At 43.1% G+C, this 23559-nt stretch overlaps 2 protein-coding genes across 3 annotated transcripts; one reads left to right on the top strand and one right to left on the bottom strand.

Moving 5' to 3' along the window:
* The first annotated feature begins 2881 nt into the window (after positions 1-2881).
* On the top strand, positions 2882-11374 carry tbxas1 (thromboxane A synthase 1 (platelet)). Of its 2 annotated transcripts, none has more exons than XM_079346703.1 (14): positions 2882-2984; positions 3879-4035; positions 4669-4762; positions 5227-5279; positions 5369-5465; positions 5569-5685; positions 6538-6626; positions 6708-6856; positions 7168-7298; positions 8706-9053; positions 9213-9301; positions 9430-9567; positions 9948-10110; positions 11078-11374. In XM_079346703.1, exons 2-14 carry the CDS (start codon positions 3935-3937, stop codon positions 11189-11191), a joined length of 1683 nt encoding a protein of 560 aa, XP_079202829.1. In that variant the 5' UTR covers positions 2882-2984; positions 3879-3934; the 3' UTR covers positions 11192-11374. The 2 variants fall into 2 exon arrangements, with proteins under 2 accessions (XP_079202829.1, XP_079202830.1); XM_079346704.1 differs by lacking the exon at positions 2882-2984 and adding an exon at positions 4192-4301 and having other exon boundaries at positions 3947-4035.
* A 1035-nt stretch (positions 11375-12409) lies between these two features.
* Positions 12410-21710, bottom strand: parp12a (poly (ADP-ribose) polymerase family, member 12a). The gene is made up of 11 exons (XM_079346711.1): positions 21333-21710; positions 19176-19311; positions 18784-19048; positions 18568-18690; positions 18113-18302; positions 16515-16689; positions 16198-16433; positions 16005-16092; positions 15005-15132; positions 14325-14476; positions 12410-13593 (listed from the first exon to the last, which is right to left on the bottom strand). The coding sequence occupies exons 1-11, from the start codon at positions 21650-21652 to the stop codon at positions 13337-13339; spliced, it is 2070 nt and encodes a 689-aa protein (XP_079202837.1). The 5' UTR covers positions 21653-21710; the 3' UTR covers positions 12410-13336.
* Between the last annotated feature and the right edge of the window lie 1849 nt (positions 21711-23559).

Genomic DNA, 23559 nt, shown 5'->3' with positions numbered 1-23559 from the left:
CGGAGAATGTCGGCTCTTTCCGTCAGACCGAGCTGCAGCATACGGCGCGTTGACTGACCCACAGGAGCCAAGAGAGAGTTCAACATGATTTTATTTATCTGTCGAAAGTCATCACTGCTTGATTTTCCTTTTTAAAGTAGGTCATATTTTTACGTGATCTAGTGCTGCAGTGTGAATTCAAAGATCCTAGATAAGATACCTCTTCAGCACTGAAGCCAGGCTGACAGAAAGTCATATATATATATTTATATATATATATATGTATATATATATATATATATATATATATATATATATTGTTTGTTTGTTTGTGTATATATATATATATATATATATATATATATATATATATATATATATATTTTGTTTGTTTGTTTGTGTATATATATATATATATATATATATTTATATACAGCAGAAACGGTTCCTAATTCTGATACTAGCCTCGACTGTTTTTCTCAAATGAATCTTTCAGAACTAATTGGCCTGGAGGCCTTTTGTAATGTTAACAAAGAGTAAGGTCCTCCACCTGCTTTTTGTAAAGTGTCGAGAAATAACACCTGTTATGAATTGATGCTATACAAATAAAGATTCATTGAAAGAAAGACAGGATACTGTTGACGTTTTTCTTTTTTTTTTTTTATGTGTTTGCAGCACAGTTGTCTGTCATAAACACACATTCAGCAGCTTTTATAATGACCTAACATTTTCTGTTCTCCTTTTCCCCCGCAGGGCCCGGGGAGTTCATTTAATGTCTGCAGCAGACAACTGAGAGGAGTTTAAACATCATGGAGGCCGTACTTGACCTCCTGAATGTTTTTCACATTGAGACTGGTGGATGGTCCGTGACGCTCAGCATCTTCCTCGTTTTTCTGGGTCTTCTCTACTGGTGAGTTCATTCCTTAAATCCCTGTTTGTTTGTTTGTTTGTTTGTTTGTTTGGGATGCCCGGACGCTGTGTAACTGAGTGCTATGCTCTTAAAGGTCAGTGGGAGGAAGCAGAGCGGTGTCCTTGTGGATGGTGGGAAGCTGGGCCTCTCTGTGAAGAGATACCTTCTCTGTTATCTTATCGTGGTCGGGGAGTTTGAGCACCCGAATGATCCTAGGAGCGTCGGGGGGGCTTAATGCCCCCAGCAGGGTCACCCAAGGCAAACAGGTCCTAGGTGAAGGGTCAGACTAAAAGCAGTTCAAAAACCCTGTATGATGGAAATTCTAACTAGGACTGAGACGTCACCCGGCATGGCGGCGCCGGGGCCCCCACCCTGGAGCCAGGCCTGGGGTTAGGGCCCGCAGGAGAGCTCCTGGTGGCCAGGCCTTTGCCCGTGGGGCCCGGCCGTGTCCAGCCCAAAGGGAAGACGCGGGCCCATCCTCCTGTAGACCCACCATCCACAGAGAAAGCCATAGGGGTTGGGTACAATGTGGATCCGGGTGGCAGTCGAGGCCTCGACGACCCGATCCCCGGACGCAGCTTCTGGCGTTTGGGACGTGGAATGTCACCATCCCACCATCACGTCTTCCACTGAGGAAGCAGAGGCCGAGTTCTCAGAGGTAGACTCGTCCATCACCCAAGCCGAAGTCACCGAGGTGGCTGGCAAGCTCCTTGGTGGCAAGGCTCCGGGGGTGGATGAGATTCGCCCTGAGTATCTTAAGTCTCTGGATGTGCAGGAACTGTCATGGTTGACATGTCTCTGCAACATCGCGTGGAGGTCGGGGACAGGGCCTCTGGACTGGCAGACCGGGGTGGTGGTCCCTCTTTTCAAGAAAGGGGATCGGAGGGTGTGTTCCAACTACGTGTTTTAATCGATACAAATTGTCTGCACCTAACGGTGTGTTTTCCACATTATGGTCTCACTGTGTACAATGTGCCTTACATATTGGGGCCAATACCAAAAAACACAAAAAGACGGACCCTTTTCAATGTGTAAGTAATTCCCAGTTCATCATTCAAGCAGCCATGAACACACGACGTCACTCGACAGAAGCGCAGCGCCACCTGGCCAACGTGGACCTTCAGATCAGAAGCAGGCAGATGTTGCTCGTGAACTTGGTGTGTCTCAAAGCGTCATCAGCAGACCTACAGACAAAGAGCTACTGGCAGTGTTGGTGACAGACCACCATGATGACCCCGACCTAAGGACCTAAGCACTAAGGCACTGTACTGCCACACAGCTGCAAGCCTGTTTACGAGGAGAGAGGGGTTCGAGGGTTTCAAGACAAACCATTCACAATCGACTCCACTGCTTTGGCTTGAATGACACCCACTGCAGGTGACTGACACCGAGACACCGCTGTGACCGAATAACAAGCAAATATCACATTTTCACGTCAACAACTCAGTTATTAAACACACTCTCAGAAGCTAACTGCCCAGACCCAATTACACCTCACTTGTAAACCGTTTGTTTCCAGTCAGTTTCCGTGCAGAAGAGTTGTAATGGCGGCGGTGAAGTCGGTGAAAAATAAAAAGCATTCACAGCCACAATGAGTTGCCATAGGGACGTTTAACAACTGACAAAATTGGAATATTGATATTTGTCTTGGCTCTATTTCAATTAGTTTGGGTACTGATCCGGAATCCTGAGTCCACCAATTGAGTATGGTATACACCTTACCAACCACAGGGATTGTGTAGAAGGATATTGGAGAAATACTTGGCCCCTCTACGGATATTGTGGCCCCTTGATGGCCCCTTATTCAGAAAATCCTAGATCCGCCACTGAGCGCACTATGTAGTGAACAGGGAGTGATTTCAGACATAGCCATAGAAACACATTATGCACACTTTCTTAATTATCAAAAGCAAAAAAAAAGAAGTGATGGTTTCCTCCTCATTTTTTGCTGTTTGGTTTAGTATTGTTGGTTGGGTTATACCTGTATATCTCATGTACAGTAGGGGGCAGTGTTGAGCTCGGCGTTCTGTTGAGCTGCGAGTCGTTGCAACGAAGAAGACTGTTTACAAGCAAGGAGCAGGTGAATGAAGAAGAGGTGAGTAGACAGAGAATCAGTTTTATTGTTCATGTCAACATAACAGGAGAGACTTTCTGCTCACATTAGAGTTAGATCCTTACAGTCCATCATACTGTCAGGTTCAGGTGTAATCTGTGAGCCAGTCACTAGTAGCCTAGCATCACACATGACCTGAGTTACACAACACGAGTTCAGCATGTTTTATAAAGTCACAACATAAACATTTATCGGTCTGGCTGTTTAAAGGTTTCTTCTATTTTTCTATAAAACTTTAACATCGTCAGCTCCAAACGCAGAAGGTGAGATTGTGAATCGGAGAGTGTTACGGTGTAATTTGTGACCCAGTTAGTCGAAGACATCTTTATTAAAGTGTCTGCGGTTGTCATGGTTACAAGCGCAGTTGAAAATGTAAACATTCTCTGTCAAGTTTTCGATCGCCATGTCAAAATAGACGTGTTTTATATTTTTTGTTACCATGACAACCACAAAAGCAAGTCGGGGCGGAAGTCACCAGTTAACATGGTCACGAGTTTAAACGTAACACCCAACCGCATTGTGTAATGCAGGTGAAAGGCGAGCAGAGCATCCTCCAGGCTTTAAAAACAAATACTGAATAAGTTGACTGACCCATAGGAGCTAAATCAGAGAGAGTAAAGTCCACAGAGCTGTAAAGGATTTTATTTATCTGTCATGTGAGGAAAAAACATCATTGCTTGGTTTTCCTTTTTTAAAGTATGTCATACTTGTTAACCTTTATTACGTGATTTAATGCTGCAGTCTGAATTCAAAGAGGATAATCTTGAATTTTTTCTTCTTTTTTTTAATGTGTTTGCAGTAAAGTTGTCTGTCATAAACACATTCAGCAGCTTTTATAATGACCTAACATTTTCTGTTCTCCTTTTCCCCCCGCAGGGCCCGGGGAGTTCATTTAATGTCTGCAGCAGACAACTGAGAGGAGTTTAAACATCATGGAGTCCGTACTTGACCTCCTGAATGTTTTTCACATTGAGACTGGTGGATGGTCCGTGACGCTCAGCATCTTCCTCGTTTTTCTGGGTCTTCTCTACTGGTGAGTTCATTCCTTAAATCCCTGTTTGTTTGTTTGTTTGTTTGTTTGTTTGTCATGCTGCAGCTGGTGTGGTCAGTTTTGTTATTGACCTAAATAATAAAGGACACATTTTTTGGAAATGATGCACCACCACACTGTGCATTCCTCATTAATCAGATCTGATGTTTGCATGTTGGAGAGTATTCATGAGGAAACTCTTTTAGGAAGAATATTCTAAACCTGCCAGGGAACAAATGTGCTGTCCGGTAGATCTGTACAGAAATGAGGTGTGAAACATTGACATCATGGTTTTTGCTGTGTTCAGTGTTTGTTTTCATGACTTCAGTGTAATCTGGTGGTGTGTCCGCTTTCTTGCCAGCAGCAGAGAGTTCCTTATGAACAGTGATGCCACTGATTACTACAGCGTGTTTGAGGTCCTTTCTTTGCAGAGTGCATTGAATCCTCTGCAGGGCTGCTGAATGATGAATCAGTCTGTCAACCAAGTTTTAACAGCTTGCAGAATTTTACCCTGATGCTTCAAACTTATAGACTTGAATGTGTTATTAAATCTGATTCAGTAAATTAATATTCCACAGCGTCACTGTCTCCTTCTGTATTTGAGTTCATGCTTTTGCTCTGTGCTCTGACTTCTAGGTATTCAGTTTATCCCTTTACCATCCTCTCCCGATGTGGCATCAAGCATCCAAAGACTGTGCCTTTCTATGGCAACCTTTTCCTGTTTCGACAGGTAAGATATTCCTGATGTTTCTATTAAAATGTGTTAAACCTCCGTCGCCTCTGACTTTCGCTTCTTTGGTTTAATCCCAGTTGTAGTATTTACCCCCTCCCCCTTGTTTGCTAGTTCTTTTTCACCCCTCAAGCAGATTTAAAACTTTAGTAGAGTCTGAGAGACTCTGCCACTCTGAGAGAGTTTATCATCGAACTTAAGAAGAGGGAAGCTTACAACACTTTACGGGTATTTATCAGATATGAACCTGAACTATCTGAGCTGTTACCACTCTTACCTGTTCTTGTAAAGATTTACACATTTGATGTAGATGTCATTTTGAGGAGCATGAGTCAACATTTTAGTTTTCCCTTTTACACTTCCTGCCAAATTAAAGTTTGACACAAAGGTTTAGAAACGTGCTTTATGTTGTTGTGTGGTTGTGTTTAGTCTTTTCTCATGTTGTCCTCCATCTTTCCTCTCAGGGATTCTTCCAGCCCATGAAGGACATCATAAAGACACACGGCAGAGTCTGTGGGTGAGTAAAACATGGACTGACTTTATCTTCAGAAAGAGAAAACCTGACAACACTTGATATGAATTACACTCTTCTTTGTGTACTCTCAGATATTATTTGGGCCGCAGACCGGTGGTGGTGATCGCAGACCCCGACATGCTCCGACAGGTGATGGTCCGAGAATTCAGCACTTTCCCAAACAGAATGGTGAGGGCTTACTCATAATCCAACATTTTGATTTATATTTTTAAAAAACCAATATAATGATAATAGATGTTTGTGCCGTTTTGTCACCGTTCATTCTGTGCAGTCTTTTCGGTTTGCCACCAAACCCATGACGGACTGTCTGCTCATGTTGAGGGACGAGCGCTGGAAGAGAGTTCGGAGCATCCTGACTCCGTCGTTCAGCGCAGCCAAGATGAAAGAGGTGAGATACACGAGAGAGCCGATTTATGGTGTGCCAATTTAAATGTACAAGAAATAAAGGACAAGTCAGTGAGACGTGTAGAGAGTGAAATGATGACGCTCTCTTCCTCTGTGATTATGAAGGAAACATGCTGTGTTGAAGCGCTGTCTTTTCTGACAACAATGCAGCAGCATTGTGATATACACATGAGGTTTGCCTTGTAAATCTTGGGAGACATCATCAGTGGTTTACCTTTGAATCAAGGGGTGTTTGGGCTTTTCAACACCAAAAGAAGGGAGACGGATCATCCAAGCAAACATTGAGTCAAGTCGAATCAAGTTTATATCGAACATTTACAACAGCTGACTAAAGTGCTTTACAGATACTTACCTAGACTAGAAATAGTCAGGGACTCAGATCATCAAAAGGGTAAGAAACAACCATTCTTAAAGTAGGTCATGGACTTGGACCCGTAAGATAAGAGTCAGGGACTCTAAGAAAAGTAGGACGGTATGGATCGGTTATTTGGGAATCTTTCCAGGCTTCAGTCTATGGATACGCTCCAAAATGCGTGCTGAACTGAGACGAACCAAACTGAATCGCTTGGTGGAACTCTAAGATTTATAACTTCAATATCTAAAGCAGTGATATATACATCAGTCCTCTTGACCACTACTAGTCATGATTACAAGAATTTAACGACACTGGTCAAAACCAAACCAATCGTTCATTCCCACGGCAAAAACAATTTCAGTCCTCAGCGACCAGTATTGTTTAGTTTTTAATTGATACAAATTGTGAGCCAACTCCTGCTCACTGTCTAAATAGCACGATCGCTGATTTCGTGTCACTGTCTTCTCTGTTGTCCTGTAGATGGTCCCGTTGATCAACACAGCCATCGACGCCCTGACGAACAACTTAAATGTCCACGCTGAGTCGGGAGAGGCCTTTGACATCCACAAGTAATCACACACTGAAGGAACAGTTTTACAGAATGTCTCTTTCCATCCTCGAGTCCTCTCACCTGTGCGCGGTCCTTTCAGGTGTTTCGGCTGCTTCACCATGGATGTCATTGCCAGTGTGGCGTTCGCAACTCAGGTGGACTCTCAGAACAACCCAGACGACCCGTTTGTCAGCCACGCGCAGATGTTCTTCACCTTTTCTTTCTTTCGGCCCATCATGATGTTTTTCAGTGAGTCCCATCTTTTGGTTTTGTCCTTTATGTAAGCAGTGATTTTTACCTTTTTGAGGTGTTAATGTAAGAATGTTTTCAGGGCGAGTAAAATACGGAATTCTGAATTGGATGATTCAGAAAATAAAGATGAAAATGTACATTATGAAGTCGGGGTGGGAAAACAAATGGATTCAGAATATAACTACATGACGCACGTCATGACCGCTAGGCTATCAGCGCCACTCCACCCCATCACGAATGCTCTCATGAAATTACTGCGCAGATCTGTCTGAGTCTAAAAGTTGGCGTTCTTCTCTTTGTGTGTCCAGTTGCTTTCCCGTTCATCGCGGCTCCTCTGGCCGGACTCATTCCGAACAAACGACGAGACAAGATGAACAACTTCTTCATCAACTGCATCCAGAGGATCATCGAGCAGAGAGAGGAGCAGCCTCCTGAACAGGTGGAATTATAGACATGTCCATCCATTTTCAACCACTTATCCAGGGCGAAGCACATGTGGACTGGTTGGGTGAACTCCCATGAACCCTTGAGCACCCGATGTGTAGAGCTGGTCCAGTGTAGAGCTGGTCCAGTGTAGAGCTGGTCCAGTGTTTCGCGGCCGGGACAAAAACTGCATTGTTCCTCTTGGGTCTGATGTTCGACTAATGGCCGGATCCTTCTCTCCAGTACCCTGACTCCACCCCCAGTGCCTTGCCACCAAGGAGCTTGCGAACCACCTCCGTGACTTCGGCTTGGGTTATGGACGAGTCTACCTCATAGGACTCAGCCTCTGCTTCCTCAGTGGAAGATGTGGCGGTGGGATTGAGGAGATCCTTGAAGTATTCCTTCCACCACCCGACTACATCCCCAGTTGAGGTCAGCAGCTCCCCACCTTCACTGTAAACAGTCTTGGTGAAGCACTGCTTCCCCCCCGAGGCAACGGACAATTTGCCAGAATTTCCTCGAAGCCCTCTGACAGTCCTCCTCCATGGCCTCCCCGAACTCCTCCCAGGCCCAAGTTTTTGCTTCCGTACCAGTCCATGCTGGGGCATGCCTGGCCTGCCGAAACCAGTCAGCTGCCTCAGGAGTCCTTTGAGCTAGCAAAGCCTGATAGGACTCCTTCAGCTTGACAGCCAACCTTACCACCGGGTTCGTGGATTAGTCTCACTGTCGTTGCCCATGTGAGCGTTGAAGTCCCCCAATGAACAATGGAGTCCCCAGTCGGAGCACTGTCCAGCACCCCTCACAGGGACTCAAGAAGGCCGGGTACTCCGCGCTGCTGTTTGGTCCGTAGGCTGTCACCTGTCCCCTACTCGAAGGCGTAAAGACGCAACCCTCTTGTTCACCGGGGTGAACTCCAACACATGGTGGCTGAGCTGGGGAGCTATAAGCAAGCTCACACCAGCCTGCCGCCTCTCGCCCCGGGCAACCTCTCGAGGAGCTGGGTTCCAGAGCCCATGCCATGCGTGGAGGTGAGCCCAACTATATCTAGCCGGTACCTCTCAACCTCCCGCACAAGCTCAGGCTCCTCCCCCCCCAGTGAGGTGACATCCCATGTCCCAACAGTCAGAAGCAGTGTCCGGGGATCGGGTCGCCGAGACCCCCACCTTTGACTGCCGCCCCATCCACACTGCACCTTCGAAGGTTGTTGCACTGCCAGAATTTTAAACTCCGAGTTGATATCAGTAAAACAATACTAGTATCAAATGAGATCGATACCACGGCAAGGAAGTTTCTTGTTTTAATAATCAAAAACTGTCTGAATTCCACAAATACGTTGGCAATGTTTTAGTAAGATTGTTTTTATACTCATGGTTTTAAAAAGTATCAAACATTTTGACAAACATCTCGATGTCTTCGAACGCAGAGGCGTCGAGACTTCCTCCAGCTGATGTTGGACGCCCGAACAACCAAGGACACTGTGTCTTTGGAAGACTTCGACACATTAAACCACTCGGATGAGCTCGATCACAGGAACCAGAAGAGGCAAGCGTCCGCCCCTGACCAGGATGTCGGCCCGCAGGAGCAGCCCAGCAAACGTCAGCAGAGGAAGATGATCACCGAGGACGAGATCGTGGGTCAGGCGTTCGTTTTCCTTCTCGCGGGATACGAAACCAGCAGCAACACGTTGGCCTTCACCTGCTACCTCCTCGCCCTCCACCCTGAGTGTCAAAGCAGAGTGCAGGAGGAGGTGGATGAGTTCTTCACCAGACATGTGAGTGTGGGGTATTCCAGGAAGCGACTTTAAGCACATTTATCGCACCGGTGTCACTTTCTGCAGCTGCTGATTCTGTTCTTGGTTTTAAGTTGTAAAGTTTACTTCTCTCTTCATGTTTGATGCATTATGCTGAAAGTTTGTTCCCTGTTGCTTCAGGAGTCTCCAGATTACTCAAATGTCCAGGAGCTGAAGTACTTAGACATGGTCATCAGTGAGGCTTTGCGCCTCTACCCTCCTGGATTCAGGTAACTTCATGTGTTCTTTTTCTCTGTATAATTCAACGTATAACTTTTAATTAAAACAGAACTGAAGAAAGAAAGATGTGTTTCATTGCGTTGATAAAGTCATCTCTGGTATGTTTCGCCCCTCAAAGGTTTGCCAGAGACATTGACAATGACTGTGTGTTGAACGGTCAGCTCCTCCCTAAAGGAGCCACGCTGGAGATCCCTGCTGGATTCCTTCACTACGACCCCGAGCACTGGCCGGAGCCCGAGAAGTTCATCCCTGAGCGGTAGGCGGATGACTATAAAGCTCATACTTGGTGTCAGGAAGTAAGACCTTACGTTTCAGCAGTCTTGCATTCTACACTAGGACATCAAATTCTGCAGAGTGCGATTAACACGGCTGCTGTTACAGTGACAGATAAAGGTTGTTTAGTCCTTAGATATTCATCTTCATGAACTAATCCTGGTTGCTATTCAGCCAAATACTGAAAGTGTCCCAGGGCGGCGTCAACAGTGTAACGGCTGTTAGTGGTCAAGAGAAGTTCAATGCATTCCCTCTATTCCATCTTTTCTCACCAGTCAAGGTTTTTAAGTTCTGACAAGTTCATAACAAAAAGTCCTGTACTTAATTTTGATAATGACGATGAAGCTTGTGGTCGATCTCCAGGTTCACGCCGGAGGCCAAAGCCAACAGGCACCCGTTCGTCTACCTTCCGTTCGGGGCCGGTCCTCGTAACTGCGTGGGGATGAGGCTGGCTCAGCTGGAGATCAAAATGGCTCTGGTGCGTCTGTTCCACAGGTTCAACGTTGTGGCGTGCTCGGAGACCAAGGTGGGTACAGCGACCTGTTACAAACTACTGTAGTGTCGGTTCATTTACACAGCGCTCCATAAACATTCCCATCAGTCGGCATACAGAAGGGAAATTTAAGGCTTTGTTAGCAGTTTGTTTCTCTGATCACATCTTTAGAACAATTTTAATGTTTTTTAAATCCAAACAGTGCTGGGGAACTATTCACATTAAAGTTGAGAACTACACACCATGGGACTTTTCCAAACTGCATTCACACCATCATGCTGGGGGAGTTCCTACTCTGAAGCATGAGATAAAAATGTGTTTTTAGGAACATCCATTGTTCCTGCAGCGCCAAATCGGTTTGACGATGCCTTTAAAGAATCACTTCTATCTGAAGCAGTTCCACTGCCCGCTTCCATCGCTGCAACACCTGTTCACCTGATAACTGCTCTCATATCTGGCAAACCCAGGGGCGTCCAAAACGGCCTTCAAAGCCCCGCCTACCTTCTCTGGTCCAATCAGATCCAGAGCATTCAGGAGCAGAATCTAAAGTTAGAAGGAGGACATACTGGCTGCTGCATTGTTGTCAGAGAAGCTTCAACACAGCAGGTTTCCTTCACGATCACAGAGGAAGAGAGCAGCTCTCTGATTGGTCCTTTAAAGTTTCTTGTTTTGCCCTCCAGACTTTCCAGAACTAATGTGGATGTTATCTAGGTGTCAAAAAATGGGCAAGTCTGATAGAAAAACCAAATGAAATTATCTTTACATGTCTGTATTTTTATCCTTAAAGGCTTCCTCCTCACACATTTATTAGCTAGAATATGATATGATATCAAGAGAGTCTGTTCAGTTAACTGCAACAAGAAAACTTAATATAGTGCTGCAGGAGAACTCTTCAGCGTCCGTCTGATTATTTGCAATAATTATATTATATATTCTAATATTATTGGCAATAATCCCATCATGCATTCCCTTTACACGGCGTGTTGTGCCTCTTCTGCAGGTTCCTCTGGAGCTGAAGTCGTCGAGCACTCTCGGACCTAAAAACGGTATTTTTGTGAAAATTCAAAGAAGAGAAGCAGGAGAAGGCGGTGTGAATTCTCCATCAGATGATTAAAACCTGATGGACTGGAGGACAGCGCAGACTGTCGTAAATCTCTGCAGAGAGTTTCATCAGTTATTTTGGTGATTATTTAATACGGGAATTAAGAAACGCTTGAGGGAAGGAAACCGAGGAATCATGTTTTGCTCTTCTTCACACATTTTACCTCATCGTGGCAATATAGATTTTATTTTTTCAGTGATTTTTTTTGAGTGACTATAATTTTACAATCTGATGTTTATAATTAAGGATATTTAGGAATATTTTTTTTTTAACCATTCTTTATCTCGTTTTAACCAGATTACCACTCTTTCGTCTTTGCACTGTATCATTTTGCTGATTTATTTTATTTTTTTAACTTTTTGATTTCGTCTTGGTTTTAATGGTCACATATTATGTAAAATACCCATCTCCATGTTTCTCAAACACTAACATGTCTGTAGTCTGTCTGCAAACCCACAAATGGAACGAGAAAGCACTGAGTACACCCGAGCCCTTCCAGAGAGGGGGCGTGGTCAGACACAGCTCATTTACATATTTAAAGCTACAGACACAGAAACAGCCTGTTCTGAGCAGGGCTGAAATAGAGGGGTTTATAGACATGATCAAATACAGGATCAGAGTGGATTTACAACAACACACTTCACACACATCTGAGACTTATTTAAACTGGTTGAAGAGGAGGAGATCATGTGACCTTTTAATCTGATGCAGATTGAAGCCAAGAGCAAATCGGTCAACTGAGCATAAATATTTGTGCTGTACTTCACCAAAATAGGCAGTTTTTTTTATTTGGTGTCTATCCTGGAAAAGGACCATCAAACAGTGACGATAGAGGAGTCCACGTGGCAGGTTAGAAGGGGGACCTGTGTTACGATGTGTTTCTGATTTAATTTGAAGTTACTGGAGACTCCGTGACATCACGTCACACTGCACTCCAATGAATGCTGCTGGTTTAGAAAATGACAGAGGTTACTGAAAAATAAACATATTGATCTAAATCTATTCCATGTTTGGAGGTTATTTTGCTGCTGGAGAATTTTAAGCCCTAAATAAAAACCTTGAAAGTGTTAAGAGTCCTGCTATTGACCTTATAATGACCTATTGTTTTATTATTTTTGAATGTGATTGCTTTAACGACGGCACCAACGTGACAATACTCAGAGGTTACTGCGTCTCATTATGAACTCTGTTTCACCCGTGTGTGGATCCTCACAAGAACCAGGTAAGACCTTCTGAATACAATGTTTCTTTTATTTGCTTTCAATAAAGGTGACATACACAAGTACACTATTAAAGGGCAATGTACCAAGTTTCCACTGTAAACACGCCCATGAATTCAATTGCAGGTTTTCACCATAAGATGGCGCTCCCCTCACAAGAACACATCAACCTACAGTATACTTTATTTATTGCTTAGTATGGTCGGGGTCGACACCGAGTCAAGACCAAGACCAGCTAAAACATAGGAATGACTTTTCATCTTGTTGATCTTGAAGACGTTTCATCTTTCCTTCATGAGGCTTCTCCGGTTGTCCTTTCTTGAAACAACTAAATCTCCAGTCCCACCTTTGAACACGTGAATCCAACGACCCACTCGACTGAGGGTGACAACGAAACTATCCCTCGCCCTGTCCACCAGTCAGCTGAGAACTGAAGAAGCCTTTCAGAGGAGGAGAGGTGAAACGTCTTCAAGATCTTTAAAGCTGCTGTCAGAACAAACCTAACAAACAGTATTATAAACACATGATAGAGCTAAAATATATATAGCTAAAAGAATTTGTAATAATAAAACCCACCTGAAAACTACTAAGACTACACTACATCTCATAGGAAAGTGTTTATAATATCTGATGCATAGCTGAAAATCAAACCACCCAAATGTCTAAAGTATTTAATATAAATTTAATCTGCTGCAGCGTTTAAAATGATCACGTTCACAAGCCTCTGTGTCATTTGGTCTTACAACCTCTGGACTTTATCTCCACGTCAGTAAAGATAATCGTAATCATATCTTTACTGAGTAGTTTTCGTTTTCTTGACTTAAGTATAGAACCTGAATGTTTCTTCTACCACAGATAAACTCGAACCAAGCCCCCACGCTGTTTCTGCTCAAAGCTGCTTTACACTCTCACCACAAGGAAACGGCTCCATTGTGATTTATGAGTAGCTGATAAGATACTCTGGATAAATCTGTTGTTTTTCAAAGATGACATAAATGCTCGGGCTGCTCTCACGGTCTACGCAGCTGTCATACAGGGTTTTTCCGTCTGCTTTGGGTGGAGGTCGGACGTAGCTGCTGCTTCCCCTCGTGAACTCCCCGACCAGGACCAGAGCAACAATCATGGTCTTCTTCTGGTGTTTGTTGACCATGGCGTATTTGTTTGAGTAGGACGCATCTTTGGCGAAGTAGCTTCCTGAAAATAAAGAAACGCATGACTGCATTTTAAGATGTGGACGTAGAGTCAGTGACGTCAGCCATCGGTTTCTGAATGGGTGTTAGGAAGCTTGGTGATAATCGCCTGACTGGAAACACTGACTCAAACTATTATTCAATATATCCAGAATAGAGGTTGCATCACTCACAACTCTCTCACCTAATGACCCGCCCCCAACACTATCTGATTGGCTAGACGTCGCATAAATAATATCCAATCAACACCGAAGCTTGTATGCTACTGACATGCACAGAGACGAGAGCCGGCTGGAGCAGGAAGAAAGTCTCCAGATCAGAGTCTGGCTTGAGTATTTAAAATAAGTATCGTGTTGAAGTTTGTAGCTGCCCTGAAAAAAACATTATCAAAGAGGTGGAGGTGAGGGAGGCTCCATCTGTCATTATGCCTAATCATGCATAACTCTCAGCCTTCAAATGATCAAAATAAATAAGTTATAAAAAGTTAAACTCCGAACAGGTTATCCTTCATATTCCTCACGCTCCTGTTGTCCTTGAGTGAAGGACACTTGTGGACACTTGAGGAACTGCAGCTTTGTACTTTCCTATTGGCATCATTGTTCAACACCAAAGTGTTAAAACTGACACAATTAAACAGAAATGTTTAGTTTGAATGATAGATTAAAATCCCCTTTTTTAAACTTCCACTTTTTCATACCAAAACAAATCTGTCAATAGTCAGATGTTTTTCTTTACCTTTGCCGTAGGCCGTCCCGTGGACACCACACATCCTCCAGTCAAAGTTCTGATCACAGATGGGTTCGATGAGGGCCTCGTCTGTACCGTGGAACAAGTACTGCTCATTCACAGTTTTCCCTCCATTTCTCTTTATCATCTGCTCTTTTTGCCTTTAACAAAACAGTGAAGAAATTTGTGATAACATGCACACAAGAACTAGTTTCACTTTTGATTAACTGGTGGTGCTATAAGCTCTTAGTTAGTCTCCATCAGCTTTTTGAAAAACACTTTCTGCCCATTCACTTGCTAATCTCTTTCTCTGTCTGTCTGCTGTTTTTTGTTTGTTTGTTTAGCTGCATTAATCATCTTAATAAACAACTTGGCATCTCGTGCCTCTCTCAAATCTTCTCAGAATCTGTCCGACGTAAAGAAAAAAATCAATGTGGAGTTCCTCAGGGATATGTTTTTGGCCCACTAATTTATTGGGTTTTATCTTTTGGCCCTCGTTTACAAATTCATGGAATAAATTAAATTTGTTTGTACATTTTACAGCAGTTACCTCTGATGACAGGTCATTATTAGGCAGTTAACCCCTTTCACACTGTGTTCATTTCTTTTTTTCAAAATTCATGAGCATCAGAAATACTTTATAAACACTTGTATTTCTTCTACTTAAGCCATTAGATCAGGTCTTTTACCATTGAAATACTCTCCACAGAGAAGGATTCTGGATCCTCTGGATGCTGTGAATTTTACCGCTGGGCATCGTGAGCTTGAACAACTTTTGCATCATATTGTGCTCTGAAGAGTTGGAGAGAGGTACAAGCTGCAAGACAAAGGTACAGTAAAGGAGGAGAACATTTATTTACTGTTAAAGAAGGAACAAAACGTTGTGCAAGATTTGCATTCAGCCTGCTAGCTTATTATTTCTTAAGACTGCAAAAAAGGTGGAAAACAATAGGGACTTGAGTTCGGAACTGAAGGATTGCCAGTGTGGACCAAAAATATGGACGTTGTTCTGGTAGCTGGAGAGGTGCCAAGGTACTTCCTGAGTACTGCCCAGGTGACCTTGAGCAAGGCACCAAACCCCAAAATTGCTCCGGTGCACTAACTGCATAGCATTAGCAATAACAGAGCGTAAACTCACATTTCCCTCAGGGATTAATAAATGTGCTATAGTGTGAAAAACTGTTATTCTTCATAGAATAAAATAAAAAAACATGATAGACCTCCCGTACAGTGTGAGCATGAAGACAATAACTAATCAGACTTCATTGTTTTTGGAAGCAGGCTGTAAACATGTTCATGTCTGCTGTAAAAACAGGCTTTTTGAATGGGTGTGTATGTGACTTGCTGTGCTTCTGCAGCCAGCCTCTAGTGGACACTCCAGGTACTGCAGGATTTTACCCTTCACCTTTGGCCTAATTTTTCAACACCAGATGTTTCTTCTTAGTTGTGATATTACAATATGATACACTTCACTGTGTCCGTGCACACATTAAGCTGCCTCCGTTCAAATACGTCTATACGTCTATAATCGATTCCAGGTCTATATCGTCGTCTTCAGATTGTAAACATTGTCTGGTTCAGAGCTTGCTAAAAGAATTAAAAGCGCCCGAACGACAGCAAGAGCCCTAAAGCAACAAAGCAGAAATGTATTACTGATAGTATTAGTTACAAATATTAATATAAAGATACCTTATATCCTAAATCTGGGAGAGCGTTCTTGTCCCAATGAGGTGGGAAGGTTTCTGGTGTGGAGGAGCTGGAGCTTTTGGATGAGGGTCTACAGTGGAGACAAATATAACAAGTTGGACTCGTAACGTAGCCTCAGACACAGAGAAAAACAAATCAGCAATATAATGCAAATTCTAACATTATATAAAGATACCTCTTCAGCGTCTCCTCCACATCCTGAGCAGACACAAAGCGAGGCCTCCGTCGGACCTCCCTCATGGTTTTGTATTTTACATTCTGCTGATACATCTGCAGGGTTCCTGCGGCCCCTTTAAGGTAGAGAACGTACTTCTGTTCTCCCGCCTTAAATTGAATCTCTGTATCACTGTCTGCCAGGTACACGTTTTCCAGAGTTTTAGAGGTGACAGAGGCCGATGTGTCCGCTTCATCCTGAAGAGAAAAACAGACAGAACCATTGAAACGTAACGTAAGAAGTAATGAGTGAGAAAATGTTCAGCGTGATTTTTTCACCTGTCCATACTCCAGCCACTCCCCAATGTTGTCCTTCCAGTACCACACCCACTGGGTTGTCAGAATGAAGTGAGGAGGCTTTGAGACGGAGGAGGCGGTGGACAGGCGACGAACAGGAGAGCCTCCATATGTCATTGACAGGAAGTCCACTGACTGATCTTTAATGGACGCTAATCTGGAAGCAGGCAGAGAGACAAATTCATGTGGTGGAAATCTGCATGAACAGCCAACAGCAGAACTGTTCTTCACATTTGAAGCACACAGAGATCCTTGCTCTGAGACCTGGACTCAAGCCCTGATTTTCAGGACTGGTGACTCAGACTTGGACTCGAGGAGGACTCCGACTTATCTACTGACTAAGAATGTGTTTGTTTGTTTTTCTACAAGGCATAAACGATTGATTGAGTTTTGAGAAAAGGCTAACGTGTGTTTAATAATGAGCGGGTTGCAGGTATTTTTGAGTTTATATTAAGACCTTCATCGATCAGCAGAAACAATCAGTGCGTCTCCCCAAGAGGAGCGTGATGAGTACGATGCACCGCGATGTCACATCATTGGTCATTTAAAAATAGAGACACGCTGACAGGATTGTTCAGAATCTCATATTAACCAATGAGATGTGTTTAAACGTTATACCCATCCAAAAGGCCACACTCAGTCCGTGAAACAGCAGCGTAAATCCACAGCTCCTTCAGATGAGAACATTTTATTTAAAGGCAGAAAATGCGACTTTTCAGCTAAAGAAATCCAGCATATCCTCGGAAAATAACTGAGTCATGACCGTGACACCCGAGTCCCGCTGTTTGTGATGAAGTCTGAGCCGTTATCTACACCGTGTTTACACGGACGGCTGGCTCCTCCCCCTGCGTAGTGAGGGACTACATAAAAGCACTTTTGTTTTTAGATCATGGTCATTTTGTGTAAATTTAAAAACAATGTGAAGCTACGAGCTAACTAAAAGGAATTACCATTAGCCTCCTAACTCAACAGTGTAGCTCGGGTTGTTTTGGTTTCATGCTGGTGCTCAAGGGCGACATCTACTGGATCAAAAAGCTGCACAGTCTTCCTTTAAGATCAAAGTTTATCAGTCCTCTCTGCAGAGTTTCCACTGTCCACTGCAGTTTTTATCTGCACTGACATCACTGTGACATCACTGTGACATCACTGTGACATCACTGCACACATGGACTTTATCTAACCCTCAAAGTAAAGACCTTCATACGTCACTAAACAATCACCTGAAAGATTGCACTGCTCGAAATCATTTGTATTTTGGGGGACTACACTTGGATCTTTCTTTGGTGTCTCAGACTGGACTCAGACTCGAGGTTTGCTGACTCGACTACAACAATGGTGAGTGTGTGTAACAAAAACTTCCTGCAGGCCTTGAGATACGCATCCCCCTTATTCAGACTCCTACGCAGGACGAACCAGCGATATTCAATGCCTCTCTCACGGTGCTACTCCCTTTTGATCGGCCTGAGGACACTACTTCATCCAGATTATAAAAAACCATCATGCAACATATTTGTTCTAACAACATATTTGAGGAAATAGTGAAAAACTCTTCGGTGTTGTTGATACATATGTGTGTTCACCCTTTAAATGAAAGAAATCTGAGGAGGCCTGAGGCGCTTGTCGGTTGATCCATGCAGCTCGAGTCGCGCCCCGGGTCACAGTAGGCCTTCTCAATGTCCTCCTGCTCCGGCAGGTCCTTCCAGGTCACACCGTCGCTGTCTAACACCTGCCACCTGTAAGGAAGGCGGCAGTGGACACGAGCGCACTTATCTGCATAAAAAAAAGACAGTGATAGAAATCAACACATCTTCTCCTCCCTCAGACAGGTCAAGATACAAGAATTTACATTTTGATTCAACACAAACAAAAATCAAACAGTATCGATACCATGGCTATAAAAACCCAGACACCAGACACCTGGTACAGTTCGATATTAGCATCATTCAAATAGCTGTGTGATGTTGACAACCTTTTAAAATAAAAAGTGCTCAACCAGGAAACTTAATCTTGTAGAGAATATTAATTTAAACTTTACCTTTGTACACGCAGTTCCTGCGGATGAAGAAGAGGCAGATTTCATTCCTGTCGGCTTCACTCACTGGGTTCAGTTGACTCGCAGGTGATGGCTTCAGAGCAGGGACCTTCACCTCTGGCAGCGCTGCAGGAGAAGCAATCAAGTTTAATCTATCGTGAAGATTTACACCCCGTTTAGATGGGCTTCAAATAGATGTGTGAAAGTTCTTTTTTTTACCAGCTACAGCTACAGTCTGCCTCTCCTGCTGAGCTAAGATGATGTACTTATTTCTGTAGATCTCATTGAGGTTTGTCATATTCTCTGGACTGAGGCCTTTGAGGATTTTCGTGTTACACTCCCCAATGTTATGGACTCTCTTACAGGAAGTGCTGAACCTGCAGTCGCCCTGGAAATAGTGCTGACAGATGTGCAGCTTATTGCAGGAGAGGGCAAACCTGCAGGAACCGTGCACACCATTTCCCTTGTTGTAATGTGGGCAGATCTGGAGGGGTGTTAAGAGAGGGTGATCAAAGTCATTAAATCAACACAATGTGAGATCATGGTTTTCTCCCTGACATCCTCAGGCTCTGAATGCCCACCTGTCTCGCCACACTGCAGGTTCAACTTACCTCAGGAAGCAGATAAGGATCATTCTGCAGTAACAGCTGGAACAGCTGTTTCTCCGTCAAATCCTGAAGACCATGTCTCATCAGAAGCTTTGAATTGTGTTGAAAGTCCAGGCTGTGGGAATTTTTACACTTGTGTCTGAAAAAAATGGATTAAATATATTGTCATTGCAGGGTTTTAATGTGAATGAATGAATCACTGTAAACAGGGTTACAAACAGAACATGAACAGAACTCCACAGTTAAACATGTAAAGTACAATATTCATTAATTTCCACTAAACCTCAGTATAAGCAGATTCTTGCCCTGTTGATGGACGCCAGCAAATAATGTGGCACACACTGATGTTTTTATCCATTGTACCAAACTGCATTAATTGGTAGTACAGTAAGTAGACTGACTGCTCGTCGACAGGCTAAACCAGTTTCTGGTCTTGGAATGAGAAAGTAAACAACAACCCAGCTGACTTCAAATGCCGCTACAGTGAAGCATCCACTTACAGTCTGAAAAAAACTGACGAGTGATTCATTTAGATTTGTTTAAAAAATATATTTGGTGGTATCTTTGTGTGGTTTGGTCTGATTGTGATTATTTCCCCTGAATACTGTGCGTCATTTAGATCTCTTACCTGATGCTTTAAATTATGGAGAACAGTATGTGAGGCAGAAATGGTCGAAAGCATATAGACTACTGTTGAGTTTGCATCAGACATATCGGGGTATTTTTGGCGTGCTGGTTTGCAAACTGCATTTGGGCAGGATTTGTATGCAGCCCACTGCTAGTGTAGAAGGCAACTCTTGAGGGGTCACAAACATAAACTGAAGCAGTCACCAAAAATGTAAAAAAAAAAAAACAATCCACTGACAGTACAAAACCTCCCTAAGGTCTGATTTGATCCTATTTCCTTTTTTAAGTGCGTAGATTTCTGATGAAAAAGACTGGTTGTGCCTCCCCCCCAATTGATTCTTACGCAGGGCCTCAACAGCTTTAGAATCAAAACTAAATGTTTCTAAATGTCTGATTGATCCACAACAAAGTCTGGCATGATATGACACCAGAGCCGGCCCAAGGCATAAGTGAACTAAGTGCTTGCTTAGGGCCCCGTGGTCACTAGGGGCCCCCCAAGAACACTGTCACTGTACGTCCAAAGCGCAGGTAGAGTTAAAAAATGTTAAAAAAGAAAAAAAAAAAGAACATATCCTTCGGGTGCAGAAAAAAGAAAGTGGAAAGAGAATTGTGTAGCCGTAATTAGCAAATTAGGCAGCTAGGTTGAAAACGGCCTTTATCTATTGGGATTGCTGGTGGCGCAGCGCGGGTGGCCCCAGGTTTGAGTCCAGCTCGTGGTGGTCCTTCCCGCATGTCTCTCCCCACCATAAACCTTTTCTGCAACAAAGGCTGCAAAACGCCCAAAAATAAATCTTAAATAAATAAAAATGTTTTAAAAAAGCAAAATGTATATTTTAGCTGGCTGTTCAAATAGCAAAATATTCATGCCAAAGGAATTTAACTCTGGTAGACTGTGCTCTCTGTACAAAGTGAACATTAAATAACAACAATGAGCTAAAAATAAAAACAGGTAGTTTAAGACTAATATGTACAAGACTGATGAGACAAGATGACTTTTACAGTAAATACAAAACTTCATCACCTGGAACCTTCAACCCCAGGCCGCTCTTATAGCTGAGTGTTTTACATATTAAACAATATGGGCACCCTGACATCATTCATTGGTATTATTTATGTTCTCAACTGGGCCACCACCATGTCTTTATAAATTACATGTCATATGTAAACACATGCCAGGCTGACAAGAGGATCATGTAAACAACACTGCCAGAGCCACAAGGAGTTTATAATAGGTGTGTGAATGATCAATGAATATTATTGGCAGAAATAGAGGGCCCCAAAATCAAAATGTGCTTTGGGCCCCATGGAGGCTTGGGTTTCTGCAACTGAACAAGCATTGTCCTACATTAAACCAAGTGTTCCTTTTTGTTTTGTTTACTGTCTGAAACCTGACAAAGAAGTTCTAATCGCAGCAGATCAGCCGTCTGCTCAGGCTGAGAGATAAACGAACTTTATGTCGCCAACATCATGACAGCTGTGTTCACGCCCTAAACAGTGTAACAAACATGTCTAACCAGAGAGCGAAATATTTACCCGTAAGTGCATCCACCGCAGACATAATACCTGCACAGGTGCAAGCTGTCACACTGTGGACACTCCCCGGGTTTCTTCTGACAGAGCCGCAGATTGGTCTTAGCCAGGATCAGAGTATCCGGGCTGATGGTCTGGCCTCCTCTGACCGCCTGTCTGCCTTCTTTCATGCAGATATTGTCGTCGTCGAAGAGGAGTTTGCTCAGGTCTGAATTAGAAACCCTGTGACTCTGTTTTATCTTCGTGTCCAGACTCGTGAAGTCCAGACAGCCCCGGTTGTCGCACAGAGTCCTCCTGATGAACCCTGAGATTTCTGAACTCATCCTGTTGTTTGTTCCCTCAAGTTACTTTTGCGCTGTTGTTACAGCAGTGCTGCTCTATTTTCTCTCTGCTACAGCAATGAATCAGCTCATGACCAGATTTCCAGGAAATGAAACTGAAAGTTAAAAAGACACAACGAAACTTTGGAAGGCCGTTTGAGCATTTATTCGATATCCTTGAAATAAAGTTTTTGGCTATTTGCACATATGCACTCAAAATATATTTCTCCTGACGGGATTGTTCTCACGTGTACCTCACAGTGGGAGACTGTAAAATTAGACCAATATGAATCAAAAAAAAAAAAAAAAAAGAGAGTTTTCTATACAATGCCATCATGAGAAAATCTGCCTTGATAATCAATGATTTACCCAATATCAACAGAAGAGCAGAGAATAACATACTGGAGAAAAGAAAACGCAAGGCAGCTGTTTTATTACATCAATGGAGATCATAGCAGTCTTTAGGTGTGCACTGATCATTTTTACAATTCACTGAGCAGATGCTTTTATTCAAAGCGACGCACGTCAGATCAAAGGATAAGCACCACCACCCGCTCCCACTCACTCCAGGGGAATTCTCCGGATAATATCCTGCTTTGTTCTCACATTATCTCACTCAGACTTGTTACTAGGGTAAGCTCTTGCAGCAGTTTTAAAAAATTGGTACTGTAGTCCAAATTCAAAACTTGCAGAGCTGTCCCCCCCCCCACCCCCTCCTCTTTAGAGTTAATGTGCATGCAGGTTTTTGACAATGAAGCTTCAGTGTTTAGCCAGCTCTGCATCGGTCTGTCTGCATCGATTTGTTTGAACCTTCTCATTCAGGAGCAGAATCTAAAGTTAGAAGGAGGACATACTGGCTGCTGCATTGTTGTCAGAGAAGCTTCAACACAGCAGGTTTCCTTCATGAGAGTGAGAGAGAGATCACGTTATAATTTCATTCAGTAGATATCTTACAGACTGGAGCCCTAAAGTACGTTTGTTGGGTTTTTAAAAAAATAAATAACCAGTGACGGCAGGTGGCAGTTACGCACCCTGACGCTGGTCATCTGCCATTTATCGACAAGAAAAATAAGACAAAGCAAAAAGTTTGGGGTTTTTCCACCAGTTACTATGGCGAAATGCAAATATGACAGCAACAACAGGATTCAGGACAAACAAACAACAAAACCTCAGGGTGTTGTGTGCAGTGAAACTGCAGAACGTTCAATACATTTTAAGGTTGGAAATGTTTCTAATTCAGAAGGTGAAGGTGGGTCCTGAGTCTTCACCGGCTGAGATCACTGATCTGAGAAATTACCCGGTGTTTTTGAATAATATTGTAATTTTCTTTGATCAGATCTATTAAAGCCACAGAAAAGGCTTAACAACCGTAGATAGATAGATAGATAGATAGATAGATAGATAGATAGATAGATAGATAGATAGATAGATAGATAGATAGATAGATAGATAGATAGATAGATAGATAGATAGATAGATAGATAGATAGATAGATAGATAGATAGATAGATAGATAGATAGATAGATAGATAGATAGATACTTTATTGATCCCGAGGGAAATTCAGGGCATCCAGTAGCAGTATACAGACAGGCAGGACACAAGACATTAGTTACAATACACACCCGCTGTCCCCCCTCCCCTCTGTATACAATAATCCCCCAAACAAGATTTAGGAGCCCCTATGTGACTAAGAGTAAAGGTTAAACCTGTGCAGTTAGCATTGGCATTAAAACTTATATAGTATGTACATAACCTGTGAGGAGAGAAAAACGTGTTGATTAAAAGAGACCTGTAAACAGTTAAAGAGCCTTAGAAACAAAGTGCTGACCTTCTAGAAACTAGTTACATGAGCATGTACAGAGGTGTTTGAGGTAGTGCCAGAGGTGTGAGTACAGTCATTAAACAGTC

The sequence above is a fragment of the Symphodus melops genome (assembly GCF_947650265.1).
Source record: "Symphodus melops genome assembly, chromosome: 6".
In the NCBI taxonomy this organism is placed as follows: Eukaryota; Metazoa; Chordata; class Actinopteri; order Labriformes; family Labridae; genus Symphodus; species Symphodus melops.
The sequence above is the reverse complement of the archived record's forward strand: the minus strand, read 5'-3'. Positions and strand labels throughout refer to the sequence as shown.

Coding starts and splice junctions, on each gene's coding strand:
- tbxas1 (XM_079346703.1), top strand. CDS start 3,935: ATGGAGTCCGTACTTGACCTCCTGAATGTTTTTCACATTGAGACTGGT. Junction 5,466..5,568: donor GCACTTTCCCAAACAGAATG/GTGAGGGCTTAC, acceptor CATTCTGTGCAG/TCTTTTCGGTTTGCCACCAA. Junction 7,299..8,705: donor AGGAGCAGCCTCCTGAACAG/GTGGAATTATAG, acceptor CTTCGAACGCAG/AGGCGTCGAGACTTCCTCCA.
- parp12a (XM_079346711.1), bottom strand. CDS start 21,652: ATGAGTTCAGAAATCTCAGGGTTCATCAGGAGGACTCTGTGCGACAAC. Junction 19,049..19,175: donor ATCCTTATCTGCTTCCTGAG/GTAAGTTGAACC, acceptor ACACCCCTCCAG/ATCTGCCCACATTACAACAA. Junction 13,594..14,324: donor CGGGACGGCCTACGGCAAAG/GTAAAGAAAAAC, acceptor CTTTATTTTCAG/GAAGCTACTTCGCCAAAGAT.